This window comes from Lissotriton helveticus, chromosome 8, assembly GCF_964261635.1.
Source record: "Lissotriton helveticus chromosome 8, aLisHel1.1, whole genome shotgun sequence".
In the NCBI taxonomy this organism is placed as follows: domain Eukaryota; kingdom Metazoa; phylum Chordata; class Amphibia; order Caudata; family Salamandridae; genus Lissotriton; species Lissotriton helveticus.
In genome coordinates, this window is record NC_136069.1 from 32050421 (window position 1) to 32062964 (window position 12544).

General features: G+C 43.2%; 1 protein-coding gene across 2 annotated transcripts in view; it reads left to right on the forward strand.

Moving 5' to 3' along the window:
- LOC144772274 (uncharacterized) overlaps positions 1-11485 on the forward strand; it is a 64111-nt gene extending 52626 nt beyond the window's left edge. The window contains exons 3-4 of one of the 2 annotated variants that reach the window (XM_078656507.1): positions 7355-9880; positions 10039-11485. In XM_078656507.1, coding sequence (XP_078512633.1) covers positions 8425-9880; positions 10039-10436 — 1854 coding nt within the window. In that variant the 5' untranslated portion in view covers positions 7355-8424 and the 3' untranslated portion in view covers positions 10437-11485. Of the gene's footprint in view, positions 1-7354 lie in introns of both variants that reach the window. The other variant, XM_078656506.1, reaches the window with a different exon arrangement.
- Positions 11486-12544: the final 1059 nt, after the last annotated feature.

Below are 12544 nucleotides of genomic sequence, written 5' to 3' on the forward strand. Positions count from 1 at the left end.
GCACCACTCTGCTCCACGCAGTGCCACTCTGCTCCACACAACGCCACTCTGCTCCACACAACGCCACTCTGCTCCACGCAGCGGCACTCTGCTCCACACAACGCCACTCTGCTCCACGCAGCGGCACTCTGCTCCAGGCAGCGGCACCCATCTCCACACAATGCCACTCAGCTCCACCCTGCTCCATGCAACGCCACTTCACTCTACGCAGTACAGCACCACTCCACTCCATTGCTCCCCACTGTACGCAATGCAGCGCCACACAATGGAACTCTAAACAATGCCAATCCACTCCATGCAACTGCACTCCACGCAGCTGTACTTCTCTACTTTACTCTACACTATGGCAGTCCACTCAATGCAACTCCAAGCAATACAACACCACTCCACGCAACACCACACAATTATACTCCACTCTACGCAACACCACTCCACTCTATGCAGCAGCACTCCACTCTATGCTGCAGCACTCCACTCTATGCAGCAGCACTCCACTCTACACATCTCCACTCCACTCTATGCAGCAGCACTCCACTCTATGCTGCAGCACTCCACTCTATGCTGCAGCACTCCACTCTATGCAGCAGCACTCCACTCTACACATCTCCACTCCACTCTATGCAGCAGCACTCCACTCTATGCAACAGCACTCCACTCTATGCAGCAACACTCCACTCTACACATCTCCACTCCACTCTATGCAGCAGCACTCCACTCTACGCAGCAGCACTCCACTCTACACATCTCCACTCCACTCTACACATCTCCACTCCACTCTATGCAGCAGCACTCCACTCTACACATCTCCACTCCACTCTATGCAGCAGCACTCCACTCTATGCTGCAGCACTTCACTCTATGCTGCAACACTCCACTCTACACATCTCCACTCCACTCTATGCAGCAGCACTCCACTCTACATATCTCCACTCCACTCTATGCAGCAGCACTCCACTCTATGCAACAGCACTCCACTCTATGCAGCAACACTCCACTCTACACATCTCCACTCCACTCTATGCAGCAGCACTCCACTCTACACATCTCCACTCCACTCTATGCAGCAGCACTCCACTCTATGCAACAGAACTCCACTCTATGCAGCAACACTCCACTCTACACATCTCCACTCCACTCTATGCAGCAGCACTCCACTCTATGCAACAGCACTCCACTCTATGCAGCAACACTCCACTCTACACATCTCCACTCCACTCTATGCAGCGGCACTCCACTCTACACATCTCCACTCCACTCTATGCAGCAGCACTCCACTCTATGCAACAGCACTCCACTCTATGCAGCAACACTCCACTCTACACATCTCCACTCCACTCTATGCAGCAGCACTCCACTCTATGCAGCAGCACTCCACTCTATGCAACAGCACTCCACTCTATGCAGCAACACTCCACTCTACACATCTCCACTTCACTCTATGCAGCAGCACTCCACTCTACACATCTCCACTCCACTCTATGCAGCAGCACTCCACTCTATGCAACAGCACTCCACTCTATGCAGCAACACTCCACTCTACACATCTCCACTCCACTCTATGCAGCAGCACTCCACTCTATGCAACAGCACTCCACTCTATGCAGCAACACTCCACTCTACACATCTCCACTCCACTCTATGCAGCAGCACTCCACTCTACGCAGCAGCACTCCACTCTACACATCTCCACTCCACTCTACACATCTCCACTCCACTCTATGCAGCAGCACTCCACTCTACACATCTCCACTCCACTCTATGCAGCAGCACTCCACTCTATGCTGCAGCACTTCACTCTATGCTGCAACACTCCACTCTACACATCTCCACTCCACTCTATGCAGCAGCACTCCACTCTACATATCTCCACTCCACTCTATGCAGCAGCACTCCACTCTATGCAACAGCACTCCACTCTATGCAGCAACACTCCACTCTACACATCTCCACTCCACTCTATGCAGCAGCACTCCACTCTACACATCTCCACTCCACTCTATGCAGCAGCACTCCACTCTATGCAACAGAACTCCACTCTATGCAGCAACACTCCACTCTACACATCTCCACTCCACTCTATGCAGCAGCACTCCACTCTATGCAACAGCACTCCACTCTATGCAGCAACACTCCACTCTACACATCTCCACTCCACTCTATGCAGCGGCACTCCACTCTACACATCTCCACTCCACTCTATGCAGCAGCACTCCACTCTATGCAACAGCACTCCACTCTATGCAGCAACATTCCACTCTACACATCTCCACTCCACTCTATGCAGCAGCACTCCACTCTATGCAACAGCACTCCACTCTATGCAGCAACACTCCACTCTACACATCTCCACTTCACTCTATGCAGCAGCACTCCACTCTACACATCTCCACTCCACTCTATGCAGCAGCACTCCACTCTATGCAACAGCACTCCACTCTATGCAGCAACACTCCACTCTACACATCTCCACTCCACTCTATGCAGCAGCACTCCACTCTATGCAACAGCACTCCACTCTATGCAGCAACACTCCACTCTACACATCTCCACTCCACTCTATTGAGCGCTGAGAGACCCACTGGAGGTAATTCGAGTGCTTTACAAATATCAATAACGTAACATATATCACCCCACACAATGCCACCCTGGGGCACTCTAATGCACTCCATACCACTCTATGCCACTCTAACCCATGTCACTCCACTCCACTCCACGCCACACCACTCAACTCCATGCCACTCCATAACACCACACTCAACTTTAGAACATTTCACGCCCCTTTACACCTGTACCTTTTAGTCGTACTGAATAGCAGCCACACTAGAGTACAGCATGGCTAAACATATTGGCAAAGCCATAGGCAAGATCTATCGGCTATGCCAATGCTTTTTATGTTCCTGGCCCAAAGTTATTGTGTCCCTAAATCACTTCCTGTTGCCATCTATCTGCCCTTCTGTGATTTATCTCAGAGCATGTCTTGGACGGCTGAATCTTGAACCTCGAATCAGGCCATGCGTTTTTAAATTTGTTTAGTTGGTGGTTGGAGATGGTTGTGTCAGTGCTGCCGGGTCTGCAGGTTAACATTCAAATGTAGTATGCTGCCCTTTGGTCTTGTATGCGGTTCCCTGTCTATGGTGTTATTGTGGTTAATTATTGAATATTTTCAGATTCATACCTTCGTTCACATGCTGCTGTTCTTCTGAGTAGCATTAAAAGGAGTTCTAGGTAGAGTTGGGAGGAGTTTGTCGTTAGCAATATATTTTTATAGGTGATAGTTATACTGAACGCATCGGTGAGAAGGTGCTCGGTTCATTCACAGTACTAGAAGTTTCTTTAAGTATTGTGAGCTCTGTTTGATGATCTCTTAGCTCCCAATTTCTGGTGCATTGACAGAGTTGTTTGTATGATGTTTTAATGATCTTTAAACACAAGCAGCAGACATGATGAAGTGGAGGATCTACCAATATGACAAGTCATCAGTTATAGTCTAGTACAAAATTACAAAGTGTAATAGTTATAAATCTGTCATACTACATGTCTACAAGGGTACTCTATAGAAAAGGCTGACAAGTAAATACTCAAGCTCTGTTGTGTTTCAGGAAGGCAACATTTCTTAGACATACATCACGTTGCACAGCTTTTTGTATTATCTTCCCAATCGCTCATTAAGTTAGGGTAATTACCTGTGAGCTGCATATAAAGTTTTTCGGCGGCACTCTAGTCAGCAACAGCTTTTAACCCACTTGCTGAGCCTGAACAGTCTTATACGTGCACGGCAGTTCTTCCCCTGCCTCATAGCAGGGTCTATACATACATTTTTCTTGTCTCTTTAATCATGTCTCAATATGTGTATTGTTATCTCACAGTTAGAGTGCTAGTATTCAGCGGGGCTACAATATGTGGATAACAATCTGCTCTGCCATTTCCATACCTGGCGCAGGCATATCTCATGCAGTTATTTGTGAGTCAAGTATCCTGTGAGTCATTGAAAATCTGTCTCTTCCAGAACTTGTTTTAACTTGTGCAGAAGCCCTGTGCAAGTTAGCTTCAGTTAGCCCTATGCATCTTAATTGGATCTGGTTAGCAGATTTGGTTGCTGTCTGTCTGATCTCAACATCGTATGTATAACATTGAAATCTTTATTGCACCCTATATGGTTGACAGCAGTTTGTTCAAGACTGCGGACTGTTTTGACAGACATTTGCACACGCCAACTTAGTTGTCTAGGTTAAGGTTGCAAACACCAACAACTGCCCTCTCTGTAAACTGTATGTGTTGAAGCTAGTAAACACATGAAACACCTGGCCAATCGCTATACATCCAGCATGTAACCACTGAAAGTGGGTCCCTTATTTTGGTTCTTATTTACCGGCCTCCCCAATATATGGCCAATTATCCATCTCTCCTGGCGGAGCAGCTGGCTTCATACGTAGTCAGCCACTCTAAAATCATCCTCATTGGGGACCTAAATTACTGGTTCGACAGCACAGACATAGACACTCAAGCTGCTGAACTGAAAGACCTGCTTACAGATCTCAATCTAAATCAGCAAATTAATGTACCTACTCACCAGAAAGGCCACAGCTTGGACCAGATTTGGACGCATAATTTATCTTTATCCGACCCAGTTATCAGCCCTTGTATATGGTCGGACCATTTTACTATCTATTTTACACTAGAAACACGTGGAAATGTCAGATCCAAGCCATGCAAGAGCAAAGAATTCCGCAAGTGGAAAACCATGGACCTTCCAGGATTTATTGACGTTTTAAGTAAAACCGTACCACCACCGTACGATGACCTGGACACCAGTGAGAGAGCGCTGTCTAACTGGCTACTCAACGCAGCTGACCTCTCAGCCCCCCTGGTACTGGTCCCTAATATCAGAGGGAATGAAGCTCACAAATGGTTCTCCCAAGAACTGAAAGAACTTAAACTGGGGGTCCGACAGAAGGAACGGAAATGGAGACAAGGTTACTCCTCTCAAGCCAGGATAGTGTACTGTACCGCAAGAAAGGAGTACCAAAAAATCTTGCTCCAACATAAATCCAACTACTTCTCCCAAAAAATTTTAACTTCTTCAAACAAAACTAAAGTTGTTTTTAATATAGTCAATGAGCTCTGTGACGATGACAGGACAGCTCTCTCAATAGTTCCTACCCAGAAGTTGTGTAACTCTCTGAATGAATTTTTCAGAGAAAAGATTGTAACTATAAAACGCAACATTGCTAGCTCTCCTAAATCGTCCCCTTTGGATGATATTTTTAATAACCCTATTACATTAGATACCCTTCCTGCCATAGACCCTAAAATCTTTTCCACTCTCTTGGCACGGGTCAAGTCTGGTTCACCCGATGACATTTGCCCACCCCACATTTTCGCAGAGATTGGGCACTCTATTCCTCATGGGATCCTCCCTTTGCTCAACGACTCTCTTGACCAGGGAAAGGTCCCCGCAGGGTTCAAACATGCTCTATTGATTCCCCTGATCAAAAAACCCGGTCTTGATCCTCTTGATCCTTCTAACTATCGTCCGATATCCTTGTTGCCATTCCTTTCCAAAATCCTGGAGGCACATGTTGCTAGTTGTCTCTCTCACTTCATTGAATCTACTGGATACCTGGAGCTTAATCAAGCTGGGTTTCGACCGGGGCACTCAACCGAGATGGTGACACTGGCGGTCCAGAATGTACTTAGATGCAATGCAGACAAGGACATTCCCCAAGCACTGGTACTTCTTGACCTGTCGGCCGCATTCGACACGGTCGACCATACTATCTTGGTCGACCGTGTCGAACAGGCTGGCCTGAGAGGCTCGGCACTTAGATGGCTGAAGTCATTTATCTCGGAACGCACCCAGGCAGTGAGATTAGGAACCTTTACAGCCCCTAAAATCAAAAATGAATGTGGAGTCCCTCAGGGCTCGTCTCTGTCCCCACTTTTATTTAATTTGTATTTACGACCCTTGCTATTCTCATTAAAAAAGTTCAGAGCCTTAATTTTTAACTACGCAGATGATCTGCAATTGATCTTCTGTTTAGACACACCTGGCGCGGTCACCGAATTTCGGGAGACCATGGTTCACATTCAGAGATGGATGGGCCTAAATCACTTAAAACTCAACCCAGGCAAAACTGAATTGATTTTGCCTGGGAAGAGTGCACTGTACTGGGGACCACATTTCTGGCCTCCAGAAATGGGTGACCCCCCGGCTAAGTCCCAAACAGTTAAGAGCCTTGGAATTTCTTTTAATGAAGATCTATCGCTCAAAAATCAGGTAGGGACTGTGGTATCTGCAAGTTTCTTTCAACTTCGCAAGATTAAGAAGATCGCCCACCTTTTAACCCACCCTGCTCTGATTCAGGTCATTATCGCTCTTGTGTTGTCCCGTCTGGACTATTCCAACAGTCTGTACTTGGGTCTTCCAGCGGGGCAGCTCAAGAGACTTCAACTGGTCCAAAACCAAGCGGCCAGGTTGATCTGCAAGATCCCTAAGTGGCAGTCCATTAGATCAGGACTGGCCAGTCTCCACTGGTTGCCAGTAGCGCAGAGAGCAGCTTTTAAAGCAGGATGCATTATCTTCAGGGCTCTACAAGGTAAGGGTCCCGGATTTATTAGCAGCCTGCTTGTTAGTTACACTCCCTCTCGCGCTCTCCGCTCAGGTCAAAAGAACCTGTTAGTGGTGCCGCGAATCAGGAAACAACGCCAAGGAGGTGGATCTTTCCATTTTTTGGCCCCCTCCCTGTGGAACTCTTTGCCATTGCCGTTAAGGCTCCATGAAGATCTGTTAGCCTTCAGACAGGCTTTTAAAACTTGGCTCTTCAAGCAAGCTTACCCTTAGTTAATCCCGTTTTCTTTTTTCTGTTACATGTTATGTTGTGCCAGTTTTCCACAGCGCCATGAAGCCTATGGGCGTACGTGCGCTTAATAAATTTAATTTAACATAACATAACATTAACATACGGAAATTGTAACATTATTCTTTCCTAAGCTATGAACATGATGAAGTGAAATGTATTAATTAACTGTCTTTCTCTGCCATAGGACTTAAGCCACAGCTCACTAACCAAAGCCAACAAGGTCGATACCATTATGTGTTGTTACTATTCCGATTAACGAGGACTCGGGTACATGCTGGGCTGTTCTTTTTAGAGCAGGATCAACGCTGAGTGTCATGAGAATATTTATTGTCAATAGTGGCACAGTGAGCTAAAACATGTACTGAATTGCTACCTAGAATAATTACCAGTGGCTGAAATGCATTCAAGTGTTCATTTTTGTACATTTCATCAAAGACATAGCTTACACTTTACTGTTTATAGATTTTGATATTACAAGTATTTTATATCCACAGAGAGGAGATTCCTGAACACATAAGATGAAGAGTAATGAAGAAAATATGACAATACTTGAAAGTTATATTATACTCAAGAAGAACCAGAAATAATGGCAAGAAGTAATTTGAAATAGAACAACTCGACAAAAGACTGAGACTCTCGTACATGAACAGACAAATCCTGAAAGAACATAAAGTGAAATCTGGCGTCTTTAAGAGGCTGAGGCCATCCATGCTGCGGACCCAAAACATCCAAATAAATTGAAATCACAAAAATTACACTGGCACAAGACATCCAGTATGAAAACATGTTAGATACCACCCGTTATCATAGATAATTATCAGGTAGGTAAAACAATGCTCCCCTCTCCAACATGATAATATAAATGGGGTGTCCTTGCACTTCTACTTGAAAGCTCTTAACATAGGTTGAAGACACAGCCCCTGATAGAAAGACCTTACATATGGGTTTTTTGCTGAGTTTTATATAGCACGAACTTGAACCGAATCGGGTATCAGAGCGCTTTACATAGCACCAGTTACGTTACATGAGGACACACATTCATTTTTTTTGTTAGGCACGGGGAGATTAAGCGATTTGCCTAGAATCACAGGATGTTTGGCGTCCTTACCGAGACTCAAACTCAGATCCCCCAGGTCTATTCAACATTATTATTAACAACAGATGCACTGGAAATACTACCCATATGTAGTGAATATGTAGTGAATATTATAATATAGTTAGGGATTTAACAATTGTTAGTCAGCAAACACATTAACATTATTTATGCCAAAATATAACTGACATCTAGACTCTAAGAAAAAAAACTCACAACGTAACATCAGCTTTGGCTTCTCCTCAGTACCAAAGTAGCATCACTTGACATGCACAAGTGAAAACCCATGAGGACAGAGTGAATGTGGCAAAAGTGTTCATCAGCCATAACAACGAAGAATTAATTAACAAACAAAAAAATAATATAAAGGCACTGTTTACAAGAAGATTTTAACAACTCATCCCTTCACTGCCACCAGTAACAACTCAACAGAAAGCTTATTTAGCTGTAATGAATGTAAGATGATTGTTTATGAGTCATCTGCTCTGTGGGGCAAATATCAAACACAAACAGCAGAAAACACAGACTCATACAGAGAAAATGGAAAGAACAAACCGAAAGAACCCTCAGCGAACCTGCACAATAGGAAAATCATACTCCTGCAGTGAAAATAGCAACCGCTTTACTTTCTCAGAAAAACTAAAGATCCATCAGCGGACACACACCAGGAAAAAAACATATCCTTGCAGTGAATGTAGCAAACACTTTACTGATTTATCAAAACTTAAGATCCATCAGCGAACACACACAAGGGGAAAACCATACACATGCAGTGAATGCAGTAAGGGCTTCACTCGAGCATCAGAATTAACCCTCCATCTGCGATGGCATACAGGAGAAAAACCATACACTTGCCAAGAATGTGGAAAGAGCTTTAGTAAATCTTCACATTTAAAGAGCCACCAACAGACACATACAGTGGAAAAACCATATACATGCAGTGAATGTGGAAAGAGTTTTTCTCGTTCATCAGCTGTAAAGCTCCACCAGCGAACGCACACAGGGGAAAAACCTTACACTTGCAGTGAATGTGGAAAGAGCTTTATTAGATCTACGCATCTAAAGAGCCACGAGCTAACACACACAGGGGAAAAACCATACACATGCAGTGAATGTGGAAAGAGCTTTACCCATGCCTCATACCTAACCATCCATCTGCGACGGCATACAGGAGAAAAACTATGCACTTGCAGTGAATGTGGAAAAAGCTTTACTCGTTCATCAAATCTAAAGAGCCACCAACGTATGCACACAGGGGAAAAACCTTTCAGTTGCAGTGAATGTGGAAAGAGCTTTAGTAGATCTACTTTTCTAAAGCTCCATCAGAGAACACACACTGGGGAAAAACCGTACACATGCAGTGAATGTGGAAAGGGCTTTGTTCAGTCATCACACCTAACCGTCCATCTGCGAAAGCATACAGGAGAAAAACCATACAGTTGTAGTGAATGTGGAAAAAGGTTTAGTAAACCCGCACATCTAAGAATCCACCATTTGACACACACGGGTGAAAAACCATATACATGCATTGAATGTGGTAAGAGGTTTACTGAAGCATCACACCTAGCAATCCATGTGCGACGGCATACAGGGGAAAAACCTTATACATGCAGTGAATGTGGAAAGAGCTTTATTGAAGCATCATACCTAACCATCCACCTGCGATGTCATACAGGAGTAAAACCATACACTTGCAGTGAATGTGGAAAGAGCTTTAGTACATCCAGAAATCTAAAAGGCCACCATCTAACGCACACCGGGGAAAAACCTCACAGATGCAGTGAATGTGGAAAGAGCTTTACGGAAGCATCCGCTCTGAAAATCCACCAGCGAATGCACACAGGGGAAAAACCTTACACTTGCATTGAATGTGGGAAGAGCTTTACTAGCTCATCAACTATAAAGAACCACCAGCGAATGCACACCTGTGAAAAACCATAAATATGCAGTGAATGTGAAATGAGCTTTACTCATTTACCAACTGTAAAGATCCATTAGCGCATGCATACACGAGAAATCATATGCATGGAATGAATTTGGAAATGTCTTCACTGGAGCATCAATTCTAACCTTCCATCTGCAAAGACGTGGGAGAAAGGCCATACACTTGCGGTGAATGTGGAAAGAGCTTTAGTAAATCTTCACATTTAAAGAGCCACCAACAAACACATACAGTGGAAAAACCATATTCATACCGAAAGACCCACTATCTAACACACATGACAAAAACATACACATGTAGAGAATGTGGAAAAAGCTTTACTCAAGCATCAGGCCTAACAATCTGTCTCCAATGGCATAAAGTAGAAAATACACGAAAATGGTGTGAATGTTCAAAGAGCTTTAGTAAATCCATGTGTCTAAAGAGTCAGCAGCTAACACATAAACAAAAAAAACACATGCAGTGGATGTGGAAAGAGCTGTATTCAAGCATTAGTGCTACCCATCCATCTGTGAGGGCATACAGAAGAAAAACTATATAAATACAGTGAAGGTGGACTAGGCTTTGCTATCGCAACATACCTAAAATGCCACCAGCAATCAAACACAGGAAAATCAACATAAAATCTGTAGGATGTTTCAGTGATTCATTAACTGTACGACACCTCAAAATCCTCAACTATAGTAAATAGAACAGCTTTCGTGATTCATCATGCCCAGTGGTCAATTAGTGAACACATAAAAGCGAAAATAACATTCTGTTGTAATGGATGCGGGAAGAGCTTCCATGCTTTTTTGCAACTACATGTGCATAGGCAAATACACACACCGGAAAACTCCTACTTAAGCTTAGAATAGGGTGTGTTTCAGTCTCTCTTGAAGTTATAAGTCACTGTCAGCAACACATCCCAAAAACATGTTTGTTGTAAATGTGGGAGTGTTTCATTTACTTTTCAGTATATAAAGTTTTACATTTTATGAAGAACCTTCCACTTTCAGGTAGCAGTCAATAATTGCAATTTCTAGCTTTGGAAAAAATACAATCATATGTTGAAACTACCCTCCCACTGTGGAAGTTGCCTTGTGCATGCTGTATGAGGAGATTGCTTTTTTATACAATTATGCAATATATTGATAACCTTTGACATTGTTGACCATGGGGCACATTTATTTATTCCATTCATGCACATGGGGTTGATGGATGCCCTAAAGATTTATAAAAGCATTAAGGTCCAGTTACATTTAAATGTATATCCGTTCTTTTTTTTGTAGGATAATAATAGTTAGCCATGTATTATGGCAGCATATTTTCACCACAGGGATGATGAAGGCCAAAGGTCATGTGGTTTGTAAATTATAACCAGGTGCTTTAGATGGGAATGTAGGGTCATGTCATAAATAGAATCCAGTTAGTATTTTTATATTACATGATTATTTTGTGGCATTTGTTTTGAAAAATGTATTGTATTTCAAATGGGAATGTTTACTTACAATTGTAAGTGAGATTGTTCATGCTGTTTTCCACATTTATTTATTAAAACAAGAATGATGAGGTAATAATTTTCATGATTGAAATAATAAATCTTCAAAACACAATAGTAAAGGTCTGTAGACTGGTTTGAGGCTAGCCATTTGCAGATAAAACCCATATTTCATATAGACCCATGAAATGTCTCCAGAACCCCATGAGGTCAGCATAAGAGCATATTACAGGATTACCTGCTATGTGTTTTTTCTGCTATTAACGTATGATATAATGTCATCACTCTGATCTGGGAATTATGTTGCTTGTAAAAAGAAGAGTGCAATGTGTTACGGATAGGATGCATCAATCTTTTTTATGTATATTGGTTTTTCTTGTTTTTAGTAATTTTGATGTGTAGGGTGGCCAGGTGACACCATCTCCCAAGAACGTTTGTTTGAAGTCATAGACTTTATTTTAAGAATCTTTTTTATGAGGTCTGTTAGTTTCTATTGAATAAGAACCTTGATTGCAATACCTGCAATGCACTAATACAGTAAATGAAATCCAGACCTGTCATGCAACATCCACATGGCATTGATTCATCTTGCCATCCTCATGGTGTCCTAATATTTATAGTTAATATAAAAAAATTGTGAATGCATTTTTTAACTTTTTTCAAATGTTTGATTTCACTTACTGTTGGCAACCTTGTCATATCTGTAAATGGCAATCCAGATTAAAAAACAAATCTGAACTTTGCACACAGATTACACTTTAGCATAAATACTGTCTTCTCTTTGCTTTATTGGGCAATATTGCTAAAACGATTTTATGTTATTAAATTTTTCCCTTATTCAACAGCAATTTTTACTTTCATAGCACTCTGTCTGTAGAGCATACTCGGGCACAAAACATATGCATTTCCTTTATTTCTGGGAGAAGCAGTGTTAGCATCTCCCAACTTCAACAGATTGGACAGCAGCGGTGCGTCCATTGGGGCGTAGGGGCGTAGCCCCACTAAGCCACCTGGACGCACCGTGGTATTTTTGGCAATCATTAAACTGTGTTATTATTAGCGCCGGGAATCCGCCGGGAGTGGGACACACCCGACTCAATCGGGAGTGTGCAGGGGGTGGGGCTGGCTGGGCTGCTGCAGCTTGAGTGACGTCCACACCCAGCTGCAGC